General features: G+C 48.0%; 1 protein-coding gene across 1 annotated transcript in view; it reads right to left on the reverse strand.

The window, feature by feature from the left end:
• Positions 1 to 26,512, reverse strand: part of LOC138569104 (E3 ubiquitin-protein ligase TRIM39-like) — a 433,411-nt gene that overhangs the window by 119,540 nt on the left and 287,359 nt on the right. Inside the window, exon 5 of the mRNA XM_069646769.1 lies at positions 24,403 to 24,425. Coding sequence (XP_069502870.1) covers positions 24,403 to 24,425 — 23 coding nt within the window. The remainder of the gene's footprint in view (positions 1 to 24,402; positions 24,426 to 26,512) is intronic.

Consider the following 26,512-nt stretch of genomic DNA (forward strand, 5'->3'; position numbering starts at 1 on the left):
CCTTGTTGAGGGTCCTGGACCTGAAGTCCTCCTAGCGCTTCCGGACGTGCTTGATGTCGCGGGTTGCCACCCCCTCCGCGTTGATGGCAACCACTACATCCTCCCAGATTCTCTCCCGTCCTTCCTTGTCGGCACGTGATGGTGTGAAGATGGAATCATAATGCCCCAGAACTTGCTCCACCAGGACACCAACTTCCTTCTCACTGAAGCTGGTTGCCCTCTGCCTCTCTGGCTGGGGGTCGCCAGTGGTCTCGGATGGTGTTTGCTCCGCCATGGCGACCCCCGAGGCCGTTGTGGGTGGGCAACTGGGTCCTGGGGCTGGGCTGTGGAGCAATGGTATCCCAGTCGGGAGTCTTCTGTTCCAGCAGGGGTGGACACAGCAACTGGACCCCTGCAGATGGCTGACGTGCAGGCACCAAATAGCAGGGCATGTGGGCAGCAGGCAGGCAGGCAGCAGCAGATGGCAGGTAGGAGCGTGCTCGGGGCTCTTGGGGGCAGGAAAATGGCCTTTTGGGCAGGAGCATGGTCTCCCGTGTGTTGTCGCTTGGCCAGCTTGCTACGGAGTGATTTGGCACGTGAGAAACGTGCACGTCAGCATGTAAATTGAGGAAAGGACCTTAGCGTGTAAGTGCGTCTGTGATGTTACGCGAGCGGGCATTCCCCTCATGATGGGTGCATAGTGAATCAGCATGTGAAAAAACTGCACGTCCGCGTGTGAATGCGTGTAATCCGAGGAAAGGTCTTACGCGCATAAGTGACGTGAGGCGCGCAGGCGTTTCCCTCAGCACGGCTTAAAGGTGAGCAGCTCCTGGCAGTTCGCTGTACGTGCCTTTCGTGGAGACCGACGTGTGTGTTGCTACTTTGTGTTGTTTTGTGCACCATCACTACTTCACAGCGCATCAAGGACGTATCTCTTCTTTTGGCGGGGGTATTGGCTACGCGTGTTTTTCATTATCACGCTAGTCCGACAGTAAGTCGTGCACAGTATTTTTCCCACCACAGATGCCCCTGTTTATTGCATACCCGTTTTCGAGGTCATAGTAGCCTGCATGTCCCACGCGTACGTGTTTTTCATGTCCCTGGGTGCCACTGCGTACTGCGGGAGGTTAATTCCACAGACGCGGGCTACCGGGGTGCGTGCATGGTTTTACTGCACTTTTGGGGTGCCTGAGCGATGCATGACCCATCACTTCATCAACGGCGTCACATACAGCCTTGCAGGTGCAGGGGTGCTTATAACATCTTGTATCCCACCCCCTTCACCCCAATTGCCCAGGACAATTGTCATGTACACCTCCCATTGGCACTTCTCCATCTGTACCAGCACTACTCCATCTGTGCCATGGTTGGGAGGCCACCAAAGGTGAGGGGCACCTCAGCTGGGTCTACTCCTCGTGGCGGGCGTGGTCAGGGACGTGGCCGGGGTGACCAGGGAGTAGGGGTACACCAGGGTGTCCAGGCTGGCTGCAGATGGGAAAGAGGTAGGGGTGCGCCAGCTCCGGACGATTTTGTGCCACATGTTGGTGCAGTCATGCCACCACCCCCTGCGGCTCCCGGAGATGCAGTTATTGCATCTGGCACTGGCGCCCGTGTGACCCGGCAGTCCGTTTCATCGACTGCCACGGGCCCAAGGGTAGAGGTAGCTGCAGGTGCAGCTTTGGACACCACCATCCAGGCTCAGGGTCTGCCAGTGCAGGCTGCGTTGGCACTTGATGAGTCCATGAAAGATTTACAGGTGGTCAGGAGGCACATCATAGGTGCACGCAGGGCTGCCCAAACCAAGGCACGTGTCTCTGGGGTAGTAATCCCATCTGCTTGCCCCCGGTTGTGAGTCTACCAACCAGGACAGTCCCGGTCAATGACCCTGGCCCAGCGGATGTTGCTGTGCAGGGTCCATTCCAGAGCATCCAGCAGCCACTGACGCAAGTCAGGGCCTCACTCCATGTTCCACCTGCCACTCCCTCTGCTCATTCCACCAGTGCCACTGCTCATACTGATCAGGGCGGCATTTGCCAGCCAGGGTCCGGATCAGTGTCCAAGCAGAGGAATGCTGCACCTGCAGTACAGGCTGGGACCCCAGACACAGCTACGGCTTTCTGCACGTCGAGGAAGAAGCCTTTCTGCAAGCAGGAACTGGACTGCCTCGTGGACTATGTGCGGGACCACAACCGTGACATGCTAGTGGGGCCGAATTGTCAGACTACGGCTGCCCATCGTGATACCCACTGGAAGGAAATTGCGGAAGATGTGAGTGCAATCGGCCATGAGGTGCACACAGCCCAAGAGTGCAAAATGCGTGGGAATGACCTCAAACGCAACGCTAAGGTGAAGTGTGCCTCAAATTACAACATGACTCTGGTGACTGGCAGTGGGCCGGCACCTGAAGAGGTAGACCTCACTCTGCATGAGTCACTCGTAGTTCATACGACCAGAATGGTCGAAGGAGTGGGAGAGATGCAGGACTTTGATGCCCAGTCCAGTTATGTTGCTGCGTGTTTGTCGAGGCCATGGTTGTTTTACTCGTGTCATGTGTTGGGCATGACTGCCACTACATGTCATTTGTACATGGTTCTCATGGGTGTCCTGTCAAAGATTCAACACCAAAAGGATTGAATGATGAAAGGGTCGAGGTAATTGGACCTAAGACAAAAGGGTCAAAATTCTCAGACAGAATATATATGGGTAATGGTTTTCGTGTAGTTAAAAATAAAAGTGGTTTATGCTACAGTAACTGGGGTTGGGGGGGGGGCCCCCAAACTATTGGCCCAAAAAAATCGACCCTTTGGTTTTTTGGTCCTTTTGTTTCGACCCTTTGGTCATTCGATCGTTTTCATTTGAACATTTGACCTAGAACCGTTTTCATGGGAAAGTCATGCAATGCTTCACTGATATGTGCCTGCTGTGCAGGATATTGGACATGTTGAGCAGACAGGGACTGTCCTCATCACCACACTTACACCATACTCACATGCTAGTCACCCGTATGCCACTCCGGTTCATGTTCCTGCTCACTGGCCCTTCTGCATGTAGCCTGGGGTGCCCTTCCTCTCAGCACTGGGACTATGTCATTGCATGACTGACGTGCATGTGTCCCCTGCCTGCATGCAGGTACTCCACGTAGGCATGCTCCCTTGCTCCTCCACCACACCTGGACCCAAATTTCACCATTGCACTGTTGTGCATCATTTTGAGGTACTGGAATGACCTGTTCAAGCCTCCTGTGTACATGCTAACTTCCACCAGTCAACCTGCCAGACACATGCAGTGGGGTACATCCTCTGTCCTTCATGCAGGTTGTCTCACTTGGAGTGTGCGGATGGCAGATGCTCCACAGGGACCTGATTGCCCATTCATGCTCCATGTGCATTCCACGCATCCCCCTATGTGTCCTTGATGCTCATTGTAGTACGTGTCCAGGGTGACCGACATTTCATGCCATTCCACCATCCATCCCATGGCCACTCTGGCCCAGTCCTGCATCACACACATGTTTAGGGTGTCACAGTTGTGTGGGGCACAGTCCTCCCCCAATTTCAGGCCCCCTGACTCTGTTCAACTGGTGTAGTGGGTTTTGCACATATGGGTGTACTGGTGTACTGCTGAGGGTTCATCATGTGTCCTGCTTACTGTCCCATCATCATCTGTTGTGTTGCCAGTTGACTCAGATGATACCATTGATGCTAGTCAACACTGGCTGCCAATACACAGGTCTCTGGTCACCCTTTTGCCACCATACAAGGCATCCCTGCATTTTCACTCGGGTGGGGGGGTTTGTTTGTAGCCATACAACCCATTGCATGCACATTGCACGTGATGCCTGAACTTTTCCATGCACTGCCTTCACGTGTTTTGATGCACATCATGAAGTACTTGTTCATGTAGATAGTGAGTAACGTACACATGTTCTGCACTGCATCAACCCACTTTGGAGCCACGTAACACTGTTCTACATGCGTACTCACTGATGCGATGTCAAATTGACCAGGCATGCATGCCAGGTTCTCTTTTTTGTGTGACATGTCTGCTTCATGTGTTGGCTGTCTGTGTGTGATGTCCATGTGTGACTGTGTTAAGTGCTTCTAACATGTGTACTAATGTTTTTTTCTCTCCACTTTTCAGATGATGACGCAATGGAGGCAGAGGATGGTGTTGTCATGCCAGGCACAGGGTTGTTATCACAACCGCAACTAAGGCACAAGTGGGGGTCGTTGGGTGGTAGACCATGAGAACCCACGCGTGCTACAGTCCATCTTGTCTTTGGCTGGCAATGAGTCCAGCCCAGATGACCACTCTGACGACCATGTTGAGTTGTATGTGCATCAGGTCCATACGTCAGGGGTGAGTGATTCTGATGTGGACACTCTTCTTACCGCAACACCTGCACAGAGGGGCCACACAGTGGTGGGACCTCCGCCTGTGGTGGATCGGGACGCAGGGTCACCCTCCGCACCAGTCGCTGATGTGCCTGGGCATCATGTAGTCGTACAGCCGCAGGCCGTGCCAACCCAACGAGGACGCCCGGTCCTTGTGTCCCGCAGGTGTCAAGCCCAGCAACGCGGTGGCCGCGCGCCAATGAGGTATACTGAGTGGGAGCAAGACATGACTGCCAATTCTAGGCAGGTGCTTCTCCAGCGGCAGGCAGCGCAGTCCACGGCCTGCTCGCTCAGGCTGGGCATGGCGGCCTGACAGGGAACGCCAGGCTAAAATATTGTCTCTGCGTAAAGCAATTACTGCTCACGCAGAGGCACACATGGAGGCCCTGAGGGCTGAGTATCAGTCCCTCCGATCCACTCTGGGTGCCCTCTTGACGTCCCAGAGGGTGCAGTCAGAGGAGAGGTTTGAGCAGCTTGAATGTACCATCTCAGCTGAGCTACTTGCTTGCCGGGAGGTGCATCAGTTGTCCAGCCAGACCACACAGAAAGAACTCTGTGTTACACATGTTACCTTGCAAGAGGAAGCACGTGTATCACAGGAGGTTCTGCATGCAGACCTGCGTGTCATTGCCGCACAGAACCAGGCTCACCCGTCTGGCAGACTTGCTGCCGATGAGGGGCAAGCTGCGCCTAGGCATGGTCAGGCTCCTGGCCCACGTCCTCCGATTCAGGATGAGGCAGACTCGGATGACGAGATATCTCCCACACAGGTCACGCTGTGCAGGCATTGAGCCCATTGAGGTTTTTTTATTTTGTCTCAACCCCATCATCGCATGTGGGTGTTGAGGTGCACCCTGTACCTCCCCCCTCCTGGGTACGTCCCCCACCTGGGTCGTATGTGGCCATTTTTGATTTTTGCTTTTAGTTTAGTTAGTTAATATTAACTATTTGATAGTTATTTTAATTAGGTTATGTAGGTTGTTCATTGTTAGTTTAATTAGTTAATATAGTTTAATATTGTTTGTCTATTGTGCTTTCATGTGACGGTGTGGTGCTTTGTGGCTTTTGAAAGCATCCACTTTCTGTTCCAGCTGGGCCCTTCAAGCTTGTCTTGTGTATGTGTTTGCAGCTTGGGGTCCTGACTCACATAGGCCACTCCTGCTTCCCTTATCCATGGGCTCGCAAGGATGGTTCGGTGTAACAAAATATTACACAAGGACTTTGGACTTGCCTCATAACTGTGGCCTGTCTGCTGCTGTACTACTTGTGTTAATACCCCTGGTGGGGATTGGTTGCGTTTCATCCACCCCATGTCTGTGATGAATTTGGGTGAGTATGTGATTGATTTCTCCATTAATTGATGTGGATTGTGATGTATGTTATTTTCTTGCCTGTATATGTGCTTGATGCACTTCATGCTGTAGACAGTATCCTGCACCCTTGGCCTGTCAAAGTGACACTGATGGTGGGAGGAGTTTGGATGTAGCTCTGTAACCTGGCCAGTGACAACCAGCATGTAGACACACACACAGGGAACTTTCCAGCCTTATTGCTTTGTTTAATGCCCTTTCTGCAGGAAGATGAGCCTCCAGACTACCTTTGCCAGCAGACACAGGGATGACTAAATCAGGAAACTGGCCACGTTCGGTGGTGTAGACGTGTGGATGTGTGCGCAAGCCGATGCACAGGGCTTGTGCTCTGACGTCCAACAGAAGCAGACGTGTTTCCAGGAGCTCCTGCCAAGGTGAGCAACACAAGGGCCCACACCGCAGACTACCTTCCACCAGGCCACTTGCACACGGATGCTAAGTAGCACAAGTGCTGGGGAGGTTTGCTAGGCATTGTTGGGGAAGCACACAGTACAGCTGACATGCGTTGAGGGCCAAATGCCAATTGCCTTTGCAAGTTGTCAGGGGCACACGCAGGGGTCATCAAACATATCCTCCAGTACCCCCTGGTCCATTGAAGCTGAGTAATTAGGGTAGTAGCGTTCCTAGCCAGAAACTGATACAGTGCACAGGGACGACCAGCGAGGCTCAGACTCGTGGTGAGTGCATGTCATTTGCATGTGCAAATTTTCACGTGTACTGCCTATTTGAATCTGTGGTGTCCAATACACAACTTGTACTGAAATTGCACCTTGCTATAAGCGTCTTGTTGCTCACCCAGGGACCATTCTATCATGTCTGATTCTTGACCCATTGGTCTTCCATTTCCCGCGCAGCCACATGCACCGGCCTTACTGCAAGTGTATGTACCATCGGTGGGCCAAGCTAACGTATGGGTACATGGCAGCAGACATGGGTGTTTGTTTGTGGAGAAGTCACTTTATTTGGGGCATGGATGGGGTTGTGTGTGTGTGTGTGTGTGTTGTAAACACACATTCAGATCAGTAACTCACCCTCTCTTTGCAGCATTGAAGTGCTCCTGTTACCGGACCTGAGAGTGCGCAGGCAGGAGGCCAGCACTCACCCCAGAGATAAGTCTCTCTTTGGCTTGCATTTGACTGATGTGGTACAATGTGCATGATGAACATCTTTGCTGTAATTGAGTATGTGTTTTACTGAATAGTTGTATTTTGCCTACTCTCCCTTGCAAATCCACATCCACTCTTCTGCCCCTCGTTCCAGTTATCCTGAATACCAATGCCTGTCCATGCAACATATCCCTGACCCTCCTTCTCCGCCGGGGTCTCAGAGGCTTGTGTTAGTTTGACCTTGCAGGCGCCCAGACCACAGAGGGGGTGGTTGGTTTGTGCTACTCCTGCGCCTGGACACCGGTGCTGTGACACTACCCATCAGTTGTTGCATCATCATTGTATGTAATGTACCGTAAATGGTACCCATCCTGTTGGACCATTGTTCAACTGTGCTACCTTTGTTGTTCTATCATTGTGCTTGTACATGTGCTTTGACATTTCCTGCTACTTCAAGTCATCTACTGGAGACTCTTCCAGGGTTTTTTGGTGTTTACAGCCTTTTTCCCTGGTTTGTGGGTTTGCCTACTTGGAGTTCTATGCGATTTGGTATTTTTAGCAGCCAAGGTGGCCTCTGAGGGGGCTGGGCCCTATTTACACGCAAGCTGGAACATGGAGACCAAGGGGTAGGGTGATCCTGTAGCCAGGTAGACTTGAGGGAAGAAGGCTACATACCCCAGAGACAGTTGTTCAGAAGGTCACAGTGATGTGTAAGGGAGGGCCTTTTGTTGTTGGCCAGTTGGCTTAGCCTACAGTGTTTTGAGCACTCTGTCATTGTAATTGTGGGGTGCTATGTACATGATGTGTTGTGCTGGTCAATGCCTGTTCCTGTGTTGTCTTTACTTTTCAGGTGTCAGGGGACTGTTGTGGTTTGACATGCTGCAGTGTACACATGGGCAATGTTCACATGTGATGTGTACAGGGCACTGAGGGTCACTTGATTTCACGTGCATATATTGAGTGCATGTCCCTAATGACACACAGAGTTGCACAATGAACCACCACACGTACAACCACCCTTCCATGGCCACAGGTGCACACAGATTGCATTCTCAGGCCCGCGGTGTCCCTGCAGCACATGATCTATTGCCATTGGGGATCCTGTGCATGCGTCATTTGGTGGTAGATTTGATTAGTCTTTTCATGTGATGCTCAAGGTGCATCTGCAACACAATGGCTGCTCACTGTGCTGTGTGCTGAGCAGTGTGTTGCAGGAGACACACACAGCACACGGGTTCGGGTGTAGGGATTTTGCCTTGCCCAATGTGCATGTTAACGGGCATTCAGTGTTGTGTTCATGCTACGACTGTTGTAAAGCATTTGTGTCTGACTTTGTTTAGTTTAGTTTTAGTTTATTCATTTGTAATGCGCACCAAACCCGAGGGTAGGAGGGCGCAGCAGCAGCAAGGTTATTCAAAGCTTAGTTACACTTCACATAGTTACAGTAATTACAATCGGATACAGCAATCATGATAAAGACAAAGAGGTATGCAGGTTACAAGTATACATATTTACAGAAGGTGGGTATGCAGGTTTACGAGTAAACTTATTTACAAGGTGTGTACCGGGTCTGGATAGGATGGGATTAGCTGTCATTGTTCTTTATCCAGTGTATGTAGTTGCGCCTAAAGTGTGAGTAGGTTTGGGGTGTCCTTAGTGGGGGTGGTAGAGAGTTCCAGTGCTGGGCTGCTTTCACTTGGAAGCTGTTGCCCCCCATTTTGGTGCGTTTGAATCTGGGGACAGTGAGTAGATTAGCGTTGGAGGTTCTGGTAGGTCTGTTGGACGAGTATTTGCTTGTTCTGCCGACTAAGTAGCTAGGGGCGGCGTTGTTGAGGCACTTGTGTGTTAGGGAGGCTACTTTGAGCATGATTTTGTCTGTAGTTTTGAGCCAGTTATGGGCTCTCCTAGTGTTGGAAATGTGTTCTTTCTTAGGGATGCTGAGCGCTGCTCTGAGAGCGTTATTTTGCAGCGTCTATTTTGTTGATAACCTGTTTGCTAGTTCCTACGTAGAGGGCATTGCAGTAGTCCAGTTTTGATAGTATAAGGGCTCTGGCTAATGTAATGCAGCTCTGGGTGGATAAGAAAGGTTTGGCTTTGACTTTGTGTGTGTGGGAGGTTGTTGGTCAGTCATTCCATTGGATTCCATGTCAGACCTCATTGTCTCATGCCAGTTATCATTTATGACATGTCACTTTGTATATTGTTGGCCTTTTGCTATTGCATGCCATGTGATGGTGTAGCAGACAAGGGTGATGTGGTGGTGATTCAGAGAGTTTGGGTGACATACCAGGGATTGTGATGGACTGTTTTGCAGGGGTGTGTGATACACACCTTGCATGTGTTCCTTTTGGTCACACAGGATTGGTTATGTTTAACTAGCGAGGGATGCACACAATGTAGCACTTCTGTGGCAACATTCTCATGGTGGTAAGATTGTGACAGTTGACTGTCTCTTTGTGATCTTCGATTGTCACTTGGTATGTGCCAGGACTGTGTGCACTCTGCAGGGGTGGGAGTTTAGGTGAAGAATGTGGCCACAAGCTGGGTCCGGACTGCCTCGCCACGTGCCCTGTCCCCTCCCATGGGCAGCGCCTGTGCCTGTGGTTGGGGGTGTGGGGGCACCACCATGTCCACCGGCACCTCCCACCATGTTGCAACATTGTGCAGGACACATGCTGCCACAATGATCCTGCACACTACTGGGGGTGCATAGAGTAGCTGCCCACCAGAGCGGTCAAGGGAGCGGAAGCGTGACTTGAGCACTCTGAATGTGCGCTCCACTATGCCCCCTTGTAATATGGGCATCGTTGTTTAGTTTAGTTTAGTTTAGTTTATTATTTGTATTGCGCTCCAGACCCGAGGGTATTCAGGCGCAAGGCATAAGGATATTCAAAGCTTGGTTACAACATGTAAAATACAATTATGTGCAAGTGCCGCTTGGTTACATGTTGGCACAATGAAGTTACGATATATACAGGCGGGTACATTGATGGCATGCATAGTTTTACACAGTGGTTGGTGCATGCGGTGTAGAGAGAGGTGCCGGGCAAAGTCAGCAGGGTATATGCCTAGATGTCTTCATCTTTGAGCCAACTAGTGATGCTTTGACGGAACTTGTGATAGGATTGATTGATTCTTAGAGGGGAAGGTAGTGAGTTCCATAGGAGTGCTATCTTACCTGGGGTGGTGTGGTGGGGTTCTGGATTGGCGTCATCATGTGGTTGCTCAGAGGGTAGGCACAGTCCCCTGGGGAGGTGATAATAGTTGAGATTATTAGGGTTTGGGTATATGTCTCTGTGTGACTTGCATGCATGTGCACAGGCATGTGTACTCACCTAGGAGCCATGTGTCGCCATGCTGCCCAGCTTCCAGGGCCCGGCTCAGGGTGGACATTCTGTATATGAAACTGTCATGGGTGGAGCCAGGGTAGTTTGCATAGACAGAGGTGATGATTTCTTTAGCATCGCATACAACCCGCACGTTGATGGAATGCCAGTGCTTGCGGTTTCGATAGATGTGCTCAGTGGCCTAGGTGGACGTAGGGCCACATGGGTGCAATCTATGGCACCAAGCACTTTGGGGAAGTGTGCCACCCTGTAAAAGTCCTGGACCACGGCCTGCCTTTCTGCGGGTGTTCTGGGCATGTATATGTGCCTGCGGACTGAGGGGCGTGCAGTGATGATTGCCAACACCTGGTGTAGGCATGGCAGTAGTCCGCTGAAATGACCCAGTGGCCAAAAAATGCAGGACATTGAGAACCTTCTCCAAGGGGCTCAATGCTTGGGAGCACAGGGTGGGGGATGTAAGGTCATCTTCCCTCTCCCTGACGAGGTCTAGGATGATATGAGGTGGAAACCTATATGATATGATATGGTATTTGTAACGCGCCTATACACAAGTGTTTCAAGTACCTCCCATAGACATGGTCGTCAGGCATCCCAAAATGGCTGGTCCGGGGTAAAACAATATGGGACCTGGCTATTCTCCTCCTCCCGCAGTGTCCCATGATCAGTGCTGCAACAAATGGGGCATTCATTGTAGCTGTATATACGTGTTTGTTGTTTGCAAGCACTTTTATACAGTGCGCGGGGACGCTTCCGCTTGCCTTCATGTGGTGGACGCGTTGATGCCTATACTCGTCTTTTGCCGTGTGCGGGTTTCCCGTATTCGAATCCATGAATACGGGTTGTTCATGTGCATGTGGGCATTCCGTGTATTTCCCTGCAGTACTTCCCCAGTTACGCCTTCTTTTTCACGCGTTGTTCCCCATTCCAGGTGTTTCGCCCAGTGTCCCGCCCCCTTTTTGGTGTGTGCGCAGACGTCGTGCACTTTCCTCACAACGTTTGGGATGTTGCAATGACGTGTGTGCCCGTGTGTGCCACGCATGGGTTTGGCGCACATCCCGAGAAAGCACGCGCAGGGACCTCCATGTATTGCACGCTTGCGCGTGCGCTTCGTTTTTCACGCTTGCGCCTGCTTGCGCCACTTTTTTCGGCGCACGTTTGTTCCATGAAACGGCCCCTTAATGCAGTGTGCTGTGAGATGTCAAGCTAAATAAATGAGATTCAGCAATAAAGGTGTCGATGGTTTCTGTGTGCAACCATCCATGGGACGTTTATTTCACTTTTTCAGGATACTCAGAAATGTTCACCAAAAACAGTTGAGACTTGTGCCACTGTTTCCTGTTGTAGGTAGGTGGCCCAGCATTCTGTAGTATTGCAGTCGAGCCGACCACCTGGCTCGTGGAGGAAGGACCCGGCATGATGTGTTCGGGGTGGGGAGAAATAAAGCACAGACACATCAGCGTAGTGGTGCACCCCAGACAGTCCCATTTTGGCAGGCAGTCTGTCCTTTTATTGTGAAGGTGGTCATTCCCCAATAATACAATGATAAATTCTTAATAAAAGGACACACCCCAGTAGGGAATGAGACCAGGAGAAAGGTTGTGAGTAAAACAAAGTTTATAGAAATTAAGCATACAGAGAACTCTGCTGCCCTGAGAGCGCTCTGCCAAACAATACAAAAACAGTACATTATAAGCTTTAGGGATGTCATTAGTGACGTTCCTCTATAGGTACATCAAGGAACATTGGGATTGGTGAGAGATATGGCTACAGTATATTAGTGTAGGGACCGGCCCCACAGGATTGGCTGGTGGCTTGGAGGTCCAGTAGGTGGAGGTCAGTCCGGGTCCAAGAGAGGAGAATGTTCTGTCTAACTAAGCTACACAATATCTCCTGACATGCAGTAAATAATGTAAAACATAAAGGATATACTGTTATGTGGGGATGCCTATAAACTGTACACTCTTATTTACACATTCCTGCCTCAGGCCTTTGTAGATGGGAAGGGTCCGAGGGTCTTACCCTCCAGGTGCTTTATCAGTGGGCTGAATCTAAGATTTATTTGCCATGGTTCCCCAGAGCTTGAGGGAATGGATCGATAGGTGTTAGTTTTAGGCGGGATATATGATGACATGAACCCAGTTATATTGGGGACACTCTAGAGTGGGCAGTGGGGAGGGGTCACACTTCTGTTACATCAAAGGAGGAATGGAGGGGCAAGGGGTCTTGCAGGCAATAACTTTCCAAAGGTGGGGGTGAGAGGAGCAGGAGCAGGTTTGTAGAGACGGGAGAGCCACAAGTCAAGATTCACCCCGGTTACACACAGGGCAGTGAGCTCAGAGAAAGGAAAAAATAATACACTGTTCACTTGTAACATTATGCGCCAGGGCATCCGTGAGAAATGAGCTTGGCTGGCACAGACACAGGAGGAGGAGGTAGGGGCTGTCAGAGTTCGTTGTGCGCAGCACTGCAGAGGGGAGAGAAGGCTTCACAGTTATCAGGATGCGGCCTAGTCCAACAATGGAGTCTGGAGGTGCACAAAATGGAGTACAAATGTGTTTTGCAGTAGCCCCTCTTCCACTGATGCCAGGGAAGGGCAAGGAGGACGTCTCCCCACTATTGCATGAGCAGGTCTCTTCCGTGCTGAATGTATAAGGTTGGGGCAAAACGACCCTTCCTCCCTTACAATTATCTTGTCTGCGTTCTGACGTAGCAATGTCAGAACACCCTTGGGGCATTTCATCTAGCCTACTTCTTGTCCACATTCCAGATAGATGCTTAGATTTAATTCATGGTCCCTGGACTTTGGATTGTGAAGAAGAGAAAGGTCATATGGTTGACAACACCCAATGGAAGGCAACATAAGGAGCCAATTGACGTGATAGTGAGTACAATTTTGGCTAAGGCTCAGGTCAAGGCGAAAGGGGCCGGTGAAGTTAAGATACCAGGCTTCAGAGCTGATTTGAAATCAGCTTTTAATGTACAATCAGTTACACCAACAGTGGAGAGTTCCACCCTGCAGACCTGCTTGAGGAGTTATGTGGTGCAAACCAGGGAACTTGACCCTACAACGCTAGCCGTGGACTCAGCCACTGACTCTACTCTATCAGCTGCACCTGCTGAGGTGAGGGGGGCAAGTGGGGGAAGGACTGGCATGTATGGATCCAGAGGAATAAGCTATAGAAGGGGTAACAGCAGTATGAGAAGCAGGGTGGGAAGCAGATCTCCAGCCCACCAGTAGCCAATCTTTGAGCCGCGCAAGTCACAAGTTCCACAAGAGATTTCAAGAGTTCAGGCCTAAAAGGGGAGGCAGAACTTTTCAGTGGTGGCGAAATGTCCTCGCACCATCGGGTGGCTTCTGCCCTGGATTTTACAGTTGTTTCAACCCCAACGGAGTCAACATGTTTCTTCTTTGGAAACTGCCAGGATGGAAGATTGGAGATCTTACAAAGGAGTGAGAAGCCTCTCCCTGTAGCCACTGAGAGTGGTGGCTGTCAACTCTAGGAAAACCCTGCCCTGATGGATCCATCAAACTCTGCTCAGAACTGCTCTGACAAAACTCCTGTGAGCAATACTGTATTTCAGAAAGAAGTGACAGAGGGTGAGCAGGGGCAAGCTGCAGGGGTCACCGGTGTTAACAGCAACATGCTTTGAAAGCTGGGGGCTGCCTGCTAATCAACTTTCAATGAGGAGGTCTATTATCTATATATTGAAAGGGTCACTGGATGCCACGAACTGAAGAATAATAGTCTCAACAGCCAAGTTGGAGGCACTGCCTTCTGGAGCTAAAACTGGGCTGCCTAGGCAATGTTCACATCAATGGAGCAGACGGCCAGGACACTGAAAATCAACCATTACCTCAAACAGTGCCCTCATACCTAACATGCAAGGCTTGTAGCAGCTTCCAGAGCAGGCATATGCAGTGTACTACAGAGGAGTCAAACTCTAGGTATAATATCCGGAGCTTCACATAAGTTGCTTAACGCCTCTGAAACGTGCCCTGGTGAACGTAGTGGTGGTGGTGGCGGGCCACAGGGCGATGGCTCTGACATTTTCAAGTATGCACAAAGTGGCACCCAAAAACAGGTTATCATCCCCCAAGTGTTCAGTTTTACCACTCCTCCAAGCAGCACCACAGGGGTAGTCGTGGTGCACGTACCCGAGTTAAGACCAAACCAAATGGAGTCCTCAGTTTCATCAGTTTCATTAATTGTAAAATCAATATGTTTTATCAGTAACAGAGCAAGACTTTGCTTGGAACCGAGACGTCATATTTCAATGGCGTGGAAAGTATAATGGGTCGGCAAGGGCCTCAAGTCACTCACCGGGGACTGGGTGGCTATAACTTGTAAACACTCATGGTCTGTAATATCTAAGGAGGTGGTCCCCCAGGAGGCATAAGATCGACTCTATCATGACTATTCCTCTTGTAGCATCATGAGAAATGGCCACAATGTATCCCATGAGGATCTATGGGTCAACTAAGTGAGATGACGAATCCAGCTGCAACTACAGTATTCCATGGGTAAGGAGACCAACCTATCCTTTCCAGGAAGGAGTGGTCTGTTCACAAAGTAACATCAAGGTGTTAGGGAAGTATTTGCAGAGTTCCACTGCTGTGGGACTTCATAAGACTTATTAGGTAACCCACCTTTTAATATCGGCCTGTACTACACAAGTTGGTATGTTATGTTATGTTATGAAAACCTGTTACGCGCACTATCACACAAAGGAATCTTGGCGCGAGGACACATAGAGGTGACGAACCATGTCACAAAACCCTAAAACAACGATGTTTGTAAAGCGTTCCTGAATTGCAAATGATTAGCTACAGCTCTCAGGCCAACGGGTAGCTCATTCCAAAGACGAGCATACGAAAAAGCCCGGCCACCGAGAGCGGGCCCTCCGTACACTAGCTGAGCATCGCCTGACCGCAGTCGTCTACCAGGGACATACGGAGAAAGCGTATCCTGCAGATATTCGGGTCCCTGTTTAAAGAAGGCCCGGTGTACCAAACACAGGGAATTGAATTGAATCCTCTGGGCCACCAGGAGCCAGTGAAGGGCCCGAAGTACTGGGCTGATGTGAGTGCCATAAGGCGTTGCAGTCGCTACCCTGGCCGCTATGTTTTGCAGCAATTGGAGACGGTGTACCACCCCAAGAGGTTGCGCCAGGTAGAGTAGATTGAATTGCAATAATCCAGCCGGCTGGCGATCAGAGACGACACCACTAGGGGTCGCATATCTTTTGGCAGAAAAGACAAGACCCGGCAAAGAACCCCAAGAACAAAATGGACAGTTTTGCAAACAGGATTGCCCTGGGGTAGCATAGATAGATCAGAAGACAGAAAGACCCCAAGATTTCTAACCACCTTTATTGGAATAGGACAGTCACCCAAAGTAGAAGGCCAGAAAGAACCCACCCATTCATCTGTGATCAAAGGAGAACCCTCCACCAGAACCTCAGTCTTGTCCCTATTCAGCTTCAGCCAATTCACACTCATCCAGTTTCCTACTGCTAACAGACAATTCCATAATTTTGTGGGCACAGTCTCAAGATCCTGCTCCAGACGGACCAGGATCTGAGTTTTCGTCAGCATAAGAATAGCAATGAAAACCGTATGAACGGATGAGGCGAATCAGATATTAAACAACATAGGGAACAAGGCTGAGCCCTGAGGAACCCCAGAAGCAAGAATCTGTGAAGATGAGAAATAAGTAGGCAAAGAAACAGATTGACCACGATCCACAAGAAAATAAGAGAACCAGGCCAAACCCGTACCTGCGAGGCCGGCTTCCTGTAGGCGAGATAGTAGGACAGTGTGGTCAACGGTGCCAAATGCCGCTGACCATTCTAATAATATCAGGGCTCCCACACTGCCCTGATCAGCTAACACGGTCAAATCATTGACTACGGACACAAGGGCACTCTCAGTCCCTCGGCCTGGACGAAAACCTGACTGAAATGGGTCAAAAAAAGAGGACGATTCCAAAAAAGAACAAAGTAATATGGAAATTAGAGACTCCAATAATTTCATATTGAAAGAAAGCAGTGAAATAGGGTGGAAATTACCCAATACCGTTGTGTCTAAGGATGGTTTCTTTAAGAGTAACCTGTTTTAATTCAGAGGGCACCACACCACCCCGACAAGAGGCATTAACTGCCTATAAAATGCAGGGCACTATATCCAGCAGAATCTCCTTAAGGATGACCAGTGGAATTGGATCAGAAGGGGCGGCTGAATTCAAACTCCCAGTGGCTAGAAGGATGTCCGGAGCCAGGAAAACTGGAAAATTATTCCAGCTACTGCTCTCCCTAGGTAAACCCTCTCCGGAGGGGAAAGTGGCCATTACAGGATGGTTCACTACCTGTTCACTACCCAGAATATTGGCGTGAATATCTACTACTTTAGAATGGTAGAGTGACTGAGCAGCCAGGCTTATCTTAAAAGGGGTAATGTTACCCCGAAAACTGCCCCGACCCCCAAGGGCACCCCCCAACTCTTAACCCTAACCCTAATCGAAATCCAATGAAATGTATTCAATGAAAGCGCATTTCAATGGAAATGGCTTTCAATTAATACATTGTTACGCTCACCTGGTATACACAGGGACGCCACCCAGCCCGGTTACTCGCTGGTATGCTTCTCAGATTTGCCCTGATGTGGTCTGCGGGGAAGGTTCTTGTGGTAGAATTATGCGTGCTCTCCGTCCTGCCTTTTTTGCAGGGGCACGTTGTCTTTCATGGGTGAGTGCGGTAGCGTTACTTCACTGACGCCAGCCCCATTTGATAGTGTTCAGGTAGGTCTTATTGCTGTACTTTAGTTTTGTTGCTATCCTGCATGCCTTTCTTTGTTTAAAATGTCTCCTTTTTCTCCCTTAGGTATGCAGAGTTTCAGCGCGGCGAACTGGCTTGGTTGAGCCCCGCTGGTAAATGATGGCGTACTCAGAGCGCTATGATGCGGTAAGTAAGCGCTATGCGCAGCGCTGCGAAGTCTCGCCTTTGCTAACCTGTGTTTTCCTTCCTTGTAGGTCTCAGTGTTCTTCAGCGCGAGTGGAATGTCCGGAGTGGTGCCACCCGAGAGGCGACCAGCCAGGTAAGCCTTTTGAGCAGTTCATAATTTGTAAATGTCTCTACTGCTTTCTTTAATGTTGCCTCTATCTTCCTCTTTCAGGTCGTTTCAGGTCGTTCTGTCCGGGAGGCGTGCAGATTCGAGGAAGCTGTTCTCAGTAGCTGCGAGTGTTTAAAGATGAAGACTGCAGGTAAGATGCTGCTACTAATGATGTTCCTTTTGTCTCCTTGCAGGTTCTGCTTCTCCGAGGTTCGAGGGAATAGCTGGACACGGTGAGCGTCACGTTGCAAGCTGCAAAGTAACACAAAGCGTGTTGTCTTGCTCGGGTGTGGTTTAAATAGCCCCAACAAAATAGTCCAGGTAAAGTAGTCCCTAGGCTACCACACCCAAAACACTAGACCGCATAGCTTGGTTCTCAGGAACCAAGCTATATGGATACCTCCATGTTGGCTGACAATACAATAAAGTAGTTCCCAAGCACATTGTTTTTCATGGTGTATGAGTCTGGCGCCATAGGCACCAGGATTGGCCCCATGAGGGCTTTTGAAGAGGATGCCAGGCTCTAGAGTCCCGAGTCCTGACTCCACCTGGCCAATGGGTTTGCCAGAGGGGGTTTTGGGCGAGGGTTGTGACATTCATTTCATTGGATTTCAATTCGATTAATCAAATTTCGATGGATAGTCTAGATACCGAGGGGACTCTGGATGAAGATTTCCTGCTTCTATAGAGTCCTCTGGATGACCATAAAGTTTTGGCCGGATTTGCACTTCCAAAGACAATACACTCAATGATGGTCAGGGTTCCCCTGTCATTGGGATTCTGCAGCCTTGGAAAGTCAGAGCAAATCAGAGGTTGCACCAAAATGAAGCTTGTCTCAAGGCTAGTTGGTCCCACCAGCCCAAGGGAGGAAGTCGTCCCTTACAGGTTTTCCCAGTCGAAACGAAACAGTGTCAGCACAGCTGCAGGGCTTCACCGGGCACTTTGCGGTCCAGGAGGGTGCTGCTGATGTCGCTTCACATCTTCTTCATTGGATGTTGTCCTCAAATGGTGAACTCTGCCTTCAGTCCCAAAAACCTTGCCTTTTAAGCAAGTTCCCATTCATTCACAGTCCTGGGATGTAATCAGCCTGCCAGCGAATCAGTACTGGTTTCACTCAGGCACGCCTAGAGACAAAGGACAGGGATGTTTCGGGACTCTCCCTCACTTCCTGCCTTTCCAGACACACTGGAGCCTGGGCGGGCTTCAGGTCTTCAGCCCACCAAAGGCAAAATGCACAAATGACGCAAACCCGATTCAAACATAGCAAATGCCCAGAAGGAAATAACTAACAAGAAATGGCAAAAAAAGAAGACAGGGGCATTTTGGGAAAATGGTCACCCTTGGGTGATTGAGAAATCAGCGTGCAGATACATGGCACAAAGGTAGGAAAATAGAAACCACTGCCACCAGCTATTCAAGTTAATTTGTGTGACCTAATGTTACGTGAGAAGTGGGATAAATGAGTTACTATGTAACCCCCCAGCACTCCACATAAGGGTGGTGTGTGCTGGACCCACAAAGGAAAAAGGTAAGTAAGAGAAAAGTCATCGTAATATTCTTGGGAACAGTAGTTCACCCAAGAAAATGTATTTAAACATTTAAGAGAAGTCCAGGGGACTTCTCAGTGGCACTGCGAAGAAGGTGCTGTGTGTCACAATGCAAAAAGCGGAGGCCTATGGTGTTTACCAGACTCCATTAAACAGTAGGAAACACAACATCCTAGTCAGAACAACACATGAGGGAGTAGGGGAAAAAGTCCCACTCACTCAGGAGTAAAAATTAAAAAACACTGAGTCCAGCAAAAGAGCTGGGGGTCTTTAACGTTAAAGGGAATTGGTGCAGAAATGAAAATTCTCCCTAACACAGGGAACTTAGTTACAGATTTGGGCCCCTGAGCGGCATTGAAGAGGGGGATTGATGTATTAAACCCGACGAAGTGGACACCGCAAACGACTGGCAGAAATAGATAGGTCTGATCCCAAGATTATTTCCTGTGATAGTGGGTTTTTAAAAATCTTATCGTGAAATATTGTTTGTTTAAAAGCTAAATTGAAGGATTTGGATTGGTGTACATATATTTCTTCATTTGATATTGTATTCTTTTAAGAAATTTGCGCTATGGAATGACTTCCTATCTCAGGGTCTACTTCTGTATTTGCACCGGCGCTGCCTGCGCTGGCTGGCACTGATACTGCAAAGGGTGGGCTCTTAACCTGATTTTCCACTTCGCTAGGAATTGATTTCCTCTTGCACCCAATGTCTACACTTAATTTACAAAGGCTACGAGTTATGAGTTGGTAAAAGGAGGGAAAGAGTTTTGATGAACATTTATTACAGCTTTAGTAGTCCTGAAAGTTCTTCACTAACCCTAACAGAGCTGAGAGACATGTTACAAGTTCTGTCACAGGAAATTGGAAATTGCTATGACCTGACCAGTTTTGATTGCAGGAAGACATGAACGCTATAGTGTCTTATCCACAGAGCGGGAGCGCTTCAACTCTACTAAAGGTATATTATGGGGTCCTTCCAGAAATGGTTCCCAAAGTTCCTTTTACCAATAATCAGGGGAAGCTGCTACATCGAGTAATGGATTACCAGCTCTGCGTTGTGAACGACCATGCAATGGCAGAGACGCCGGCAAGAAATACTTTTGTACGGTCTTTGAATGGCCTAATTGATTATTTTGTAACTCAGCATTGTGATTGGTGGAGAGTGAACTATCTCAAAGTGGCAGCATTTATCTGAGAGATTGCGTCTTGTACGGAAATAAAAAAAGCAGTACAGAAACTGGTTAAAATCTCATCAGGCCATTACTCTTCCACAAGAAGCTGAATCTCTGCTAACCAGTCTAGTGGAGAGAAACCGTGCCCAGACTTGGGCTCTCCTGAATGCTGAACATCAGGAGACAGAGGCAGTCTGGGTTCAGTATTTACAACACTTGTATGCCCATGAAGCTTCAGATTGGGGCACGGTGAAGCACTCTTGGAGTACTTGAGATACTCGAGTATTTGATTAAGATTACATCCTGGATCAGATATCGAAGCCCAGTAGTTCTAGGGCACCAGGCCATGATGGCCTCACCAACATTATGTTAAAAGCCCACCCAGACGCACTCTTCTCCATTTTCTCTCAGATTTTACGTTCTAAACACATTCCTCCTACTAGGAAGAAGTCAGTTATAATCCCAGTTTTTGAAAAGGGCGATCCTGGTTGCCCCCAGAACTGTTGCCCAATTGCACTTTTGGATGCGCCGGGCAAGATATAGTCACTGCTACATCTAAGAGACTTTTCTCGTTGGGTGCAGTTGAGAGCATTAATAGACAACTTCCAAACAGGTTTAGTTCCTGGTTTAGGGACGTCAATACATTTATCAGCTCTTTCTTTAATCAAAATGTGTGGTCAGCAAGCAAAACAGGCCTTTTATATGGCTGTTGTATATATCGACACAGCATTCGACTCTGTCCCGAGAGATCTTTGATTTTCTAAGATGGGAGAGGCAGCATGCCTATCGCACATGCAGTCCCTGGTCTTGCAATCCTTTACTGATACTTCCATTCAGATTTGTGTATCTCTGGAAGGGAGAGTAGCTCAGTCTATTCCAATTCACAGGGGGCTTAAAAAGGGCTCTATTTTGGCCTCGCCCTCGTCAGTGGCTTCACAGCAGATATTGGGAAACACTTCAGAGGTGATTCACCAAGATTGGGAACTGGTGCATTGCCGTGGTTTCTGTCTGCTGATTATTCTCTCCGAATCCCCTAAGGGACTCCAACATTTGCTAAGAACACTAAAATCCTATGCAATCAAGAACTAGTTGTCCATCCATTTGAACAAAACTAATGTTCTTCTGTGTGCTCCTAAAAGTTACATAAAGAGGTGTTCTTACAACTGGTCTCTTTATGAATATCGCTATTTGGGGTTGAATACTAATAATAGCCCCGCAAATGTTCCATATAATAATAATAATATTAATAATAATAATAGAATTAATTTAGAATTGAAAAGGAACGTACAGACAGCTGTTTCTCAAGCCTGTGTTATGCATACGAAATACAAGCCGCTTTTGATATTTTACCAGCAGAAAGTGGTACCTATTATAAGGTATGGTGCTGAGACTTGATCTACAAGGGCATGCAGTTTTGGACCAGGCTTGAGGTCCAATTATGGAAAACGGTGCTTTCTCTTCCATCTACTCAACCTATGAGGATTGTATGGTATGAACTGGGTTTCCTGTCTATTAACATCATATTAAGTCTGTTTCGGAAGTGTATTTCAGCCTCTGTGCCGGATTCCTTGCTGTCATCTATAGCCATGATTCCTTGTGATCCTGGAATAAGCACGCTATTGCTCTACTTATGGCAGCTGATATCCCTGTAGATTTGTCGATAACTAATCTGGATCAAGCTAAAATGAAGCTGTGGCGGAATGACTGGCGTAAGGCATGGTAGCAATGCAGGCAAAATAAGAATTTTAAGAACAAACATTTTAAATGGAAATGTTTTAATTAACCTGAGCTGTATTTGATGACATTTCCAGTGCCCATGTATAGAGATATGTTCCTTCGATTCCGACTCAATCTTTGGCCCACAGGAGACGTTTCGGAGATGAGGTCAAAGGCCAATACAGCGGTATTGTAACGATCTTTTGGAACTTGAGACATTGAAACACTTGTTGACTGCCTGCTCAGCCCTGTTACCTCAGAGAATATTGATCATACATCACTTGTTTAAGGATTACAGTGATTTAACCACTGAAAGATTATGGAATTTGATTTTTAATAGTCAATTGTACGATTGTCATTTTAGCAGCAATGTCATTGTTGGAGTTCTCTGCCTGGAGTCAAATGTGTAGAGTTTTTTATTTTTATTTTAAATGAGAGAGCAAAATTGTGTGTTGAATTTTTCTTTTTCTTCATTTCTTCCCCTTTTTTAAAATTGTTGTCTTGCATATTCTTCATTGTAAATGTAATCAATTGTGGAATTTAAATTGTGATTATTTTTGTGTATTGAAAGGTTGAAATTAACACGTTTTTGTATCTTGACAACTATATCAATAAAAATATTGCAAAGACATTGTTATACTATTTTCTCATAACTGCCTCTTTCTTCCAGGAAAATAGCCTGTTCCAATCTTATTTGTAAGGCTTCTAAGTGCTGGATAAAACTAAAATGGCGGAATATGAATTGAAAGCTTGTCGAAGCAATAATTATATATTATTGTCTCACATTAATTAAACCCAATAATATAAATATAAAAGGCTCAATTAATATGCTTAATGAAGTCACATTCAAGTTACAGTCGACAAAGCACAGGAAGGATAGCTCAGGGGCAACGTGTTTGTCTTGGAAGCAGGGCATCGCGTGGCAACACAGGTTCGAATCATCAACCACTCACTGGTATTAAGCGCCTTATAAACTAACAGTAAGATGAAATAAATAAAAACTAGCAAACCATGTAGATTATTTAGGAAACGGAACACTGGGGTTGTTGAGAGTTGAAGAGCCGCAAAGCTTTTGAAGGTATTGGAGAACCCAATGGGCGATAAGAAGGAGGCTGTACCCGTTATAGATATACAATATATGTGGTCAAAAGATCATATGCAGGACAGTCCTGGGGATGAATGTGGGAGGCCTTTTGTTCGCAAGCCACTAGACACTTTTGGAAAATGGTTCTTCAGTACTCAACCCTGCGAGTTGCACAAGCACTGAGACACAATGCTTTAACCCGGTGCATAGGGTGTACTCTGTATATCAACAATCTAAACATTTAATTCTGGGTATGCTCACATGAGTTTACTCCTCTAATAGAAGAGCGAGCGATCTTATTTAGAGGTGCAAAAGCCATGTGGTCCCTGGATCTGGCCAAGGCTACCTTAGCAAAGCAGAAGAAGCTGAGGTAGCTACAAGCTGGCTCAGAAGCAATGGCATTCCATGCAGGCTTCTGTTTCCTCTTAATGCCCGCTCCCATGCTGTGTTCAATGAGGAGCAAGCACCTACTCTGATGAATCTGGCTTTAGAGCTAGATTCTAGCAAATAGTAGAGAGACCGGGAGGGAGAGCATCAGAGAAGGAGAGAGCATGAGAGACAGCAGGAAACAGAGCGAGAGAAGAGAAAGGAAAGAGAGGTGCATAGAAACATGCAAAAAAACAGAATGTGCATGAAAGAAGGTAAGAGGGCCTACGATGGGGACTGAGAGAGCAACCAGAGTGTCAGAACGGGCAAGTAAAGTAAGATGGAGAGAGAAAACAAGACAGTGAGAAGGAAATATAGAGTGAAATAGGTCGAGAGGGTGAGAAGCAGAGAGAGGGAGAGAAATTAGTGAAAGAGAGAATTGAAAATGAGAGAGAAAGACACAAAGGGAGAGACAGGTTTAGTAGTTGAATTCATGAGACAGCGTAATGGAGAAATAGATGCAATAGTGAGAGAGAATGGTGAGACGGAGGGTGAGACTATGTTTTCAGGGAGTGAGAGAGACACACAATGAGTGATAAAAAGAGTGGGAAAGGGAGACTGAGCGAGCAGAAGTGGAGAGAGATGAGATAAAGGGAATTAAGACTATTCCATGAGGATTATTGTAAGGCTATGTTCCCCCTACACAGCGACTATTGCCCCATTGGAGAGTTTGCACTGCCATTTCCTGTTCACAAAAGAAAGCAAACTATTCCCTCACCATAGCTCTGATTTCACCCTTTGCCAGATTACAATGGAAATAACGAGAAAGGGGCAGAAAAGCAAATGTGAGCCGCGAGGTCCTTTCTATGTGTGGTAGAGAGGATCTCAGAGGAGGGGGATCAGTCGGGGGAGAGACTTCACTCTGTCATGGGACCAGCCTGGACCTTTGCATGGCCCAATGCCAGCCGCCTGGCTCAGGCCTTAATCTTTTTGAGATTGATATATTGAGAAACATTAAATTGGGAACTTACAAGCAAGAAGAGTCCAGCATGAAATGTCCTATACAAGCTTGATTTTATAGTTTCACTTAAATTATGCTCCTTTGTATGTACTTGAACCTCACTAATACTAGAAATCAGTGCAATAGACATGATGTGACTTTCATGAAATAAAATACAGATCTCAATGTATAAGGATAGTGCTTTCTTACCGGCTCAAGGTCATCTTCACATCCTATAAAGGAGACAGGAGAACAAGTAGGATTATAATGAGTTATTACACTGCTGCACCTCCACAGGAGCCTCTTACATTCCCCTTGCACCCTCCTATCGTAATAACTGCAACCAGAAGAGTACATGCTCCTAAAACATCCTTCTTATGTCCAATATGCCTGAATATACAGCAGGACAGTCAACCTTACAGTAAAAAACATGTTTAGAAAAGCTTTAGATCAAGGACTAGAAGGAATATTACTTTATTTGCATGGGGAATCACAAAAGTTATCTGTGCCTCAAATTGCAATGATGTTACAAACAAAACTCTACAGACTGACATCTAGTGCTGTCCCAGCCACTTGCCTCCCTCCCTTTCACACCGAAGTTCATTTCATCAAGGCTCAGTGAACCCGACACACTGTGTGATTCTATAGACCGCATCTTATTTTCTTAAATTGTACTTCTGGACAGAAATTATCTTTCAAGCAGACACACTTGCAACCGCAGCAACAGTCTTTGAGCCAATCCTATAGCCGGTACATTACAGTAGGGAGGAAAGTAGTGAGCAACCGACTGGGTGATCTGGTAGAAGCATGATACACAGACCAGAACCGGGACAAAGCAGACTGTAATCCAAGAGGAAACAGATTATCTATACAGGGAGGGTGCTCCTGCATGCAGAGGTGGTGGGGACAAGAGTATTCCAGGGCGGTATGGGGGCGGGGGGTGGAATTTGGTATCAGACTCAGAAGGCATGGCTTCAGGACAGAGTTAGAGGGGTGGATGGGTGGTAGTGTTTGTGATGTGAGGGGCGGAGGGGGAAGCACCACTGATAATATTTTTTCTGATGGATACAATATCCCTCTAAAGATTCCTCATCTTGACAATTTCTCCAGAGGCAGCATTTTTTAGAGTCTCCTGTGGCAGTATTTCAGAAACTCCTGCTACGATAATTGTTCCCATCACATGCTCCTTTAATCCTTGGAACTACAGCTGTGTACCTAAAAATGATTAAACAGACATCCTGAGATTTCTGAACCATGATGTCAGGACTGGAGGCTATTGTGTTATAAACTGCAAAAGTATACCTGTGATTTGAACAGCTCTCAATCAAGCCATTGTATGGAAGGAAAGGTCTTCAAGACCCCCTCCCCTCAGTTCCAACCCACTTGCAGATTATGATTCGTCCACCGGCCACCCATGCGCCTGTGGCCAGGAATGCGGGATGGCCGCGGCACGACCCATATGGATGCATACCTCGGCCAGAAGGCTGATCCCAGACCCATTTCGTACCACAATCAGACTCCATTTTGTACATGGTACCAGAGGCCTCATGGATAAAGGCTGCCTGTAGAGCTGCAGCTCTCCCCTCGAGATCGCGCACAGCGAGCCAGTCACCTCCCGCACCCCTCTCCCCTCTGCATCCCTGCAGTAGGCCTGTTCCCATGGGAGACTAGGCGCAAACAAGCTACATGAAAAACACTGTGGGCCTCATTAAGAGTTTGGTGCAAAGGGATACCGGGCACCGGTAAGGTAATGCCAGTAATCCCTTTGCGCCCTATTCCGAGTTCCCTTAGCGGGTCCCTGCCTTAAAGCCTGGTTTTACCATGCGTTAAGTACGGGACCCTTTAAGGGACTTCAGAGCTAATAACGGTACCGCAATTTGCGGTACCGTTATTAGCGCCTTCCCCCTTCCCATTGAGCCCTATGGGGGCTAAAATGGGAATGGGGAATGGCTTTTTCAATGGGGAATTACCGGTTCTGCAAAGGTTGGAATAGACCAGTAAGTCCCCATTGAACGTGGGCGGACTCGGTACGGGTATTGGAGGTAGTCATGGCGCTAATAGCGCCATGATTACCTCCAAACTCGGAATGAGGCCCTGTATCTTTCACCTTCCGCAATTCATCGCTGACCTGTGAATGACCGGGCAAAGGCTTGGGTTTGAGGAAAACAATTCATCTCCACAAGCATGACCCATCCCATTGCAGACCCCACATTTATGACATACACTGTGGATAACCCCCCCAACCTTGTTCTCCTTTTGAAGTAACAGATACATACCCCACGCCTGTATGCCATTCTGTCTTATCCACACTGCTAATCCC

This window comes from Ambystoma mexicanum, chromosome 2q (genome assembly GCF_040938575.1).
Source record: "Ambystoma mexicanum isolate Mex_15411 chromosome 2q, UKY_AmexF1_1, whole genome shotgun sequence".
Taxonomy (NCBI): domain Eukaryota; kingdom Metazoa; phylum Chordata; class Amphibia; order Caudata; family Ambystomatidae; genus Ambystoma; species Ambystoma mexicanum.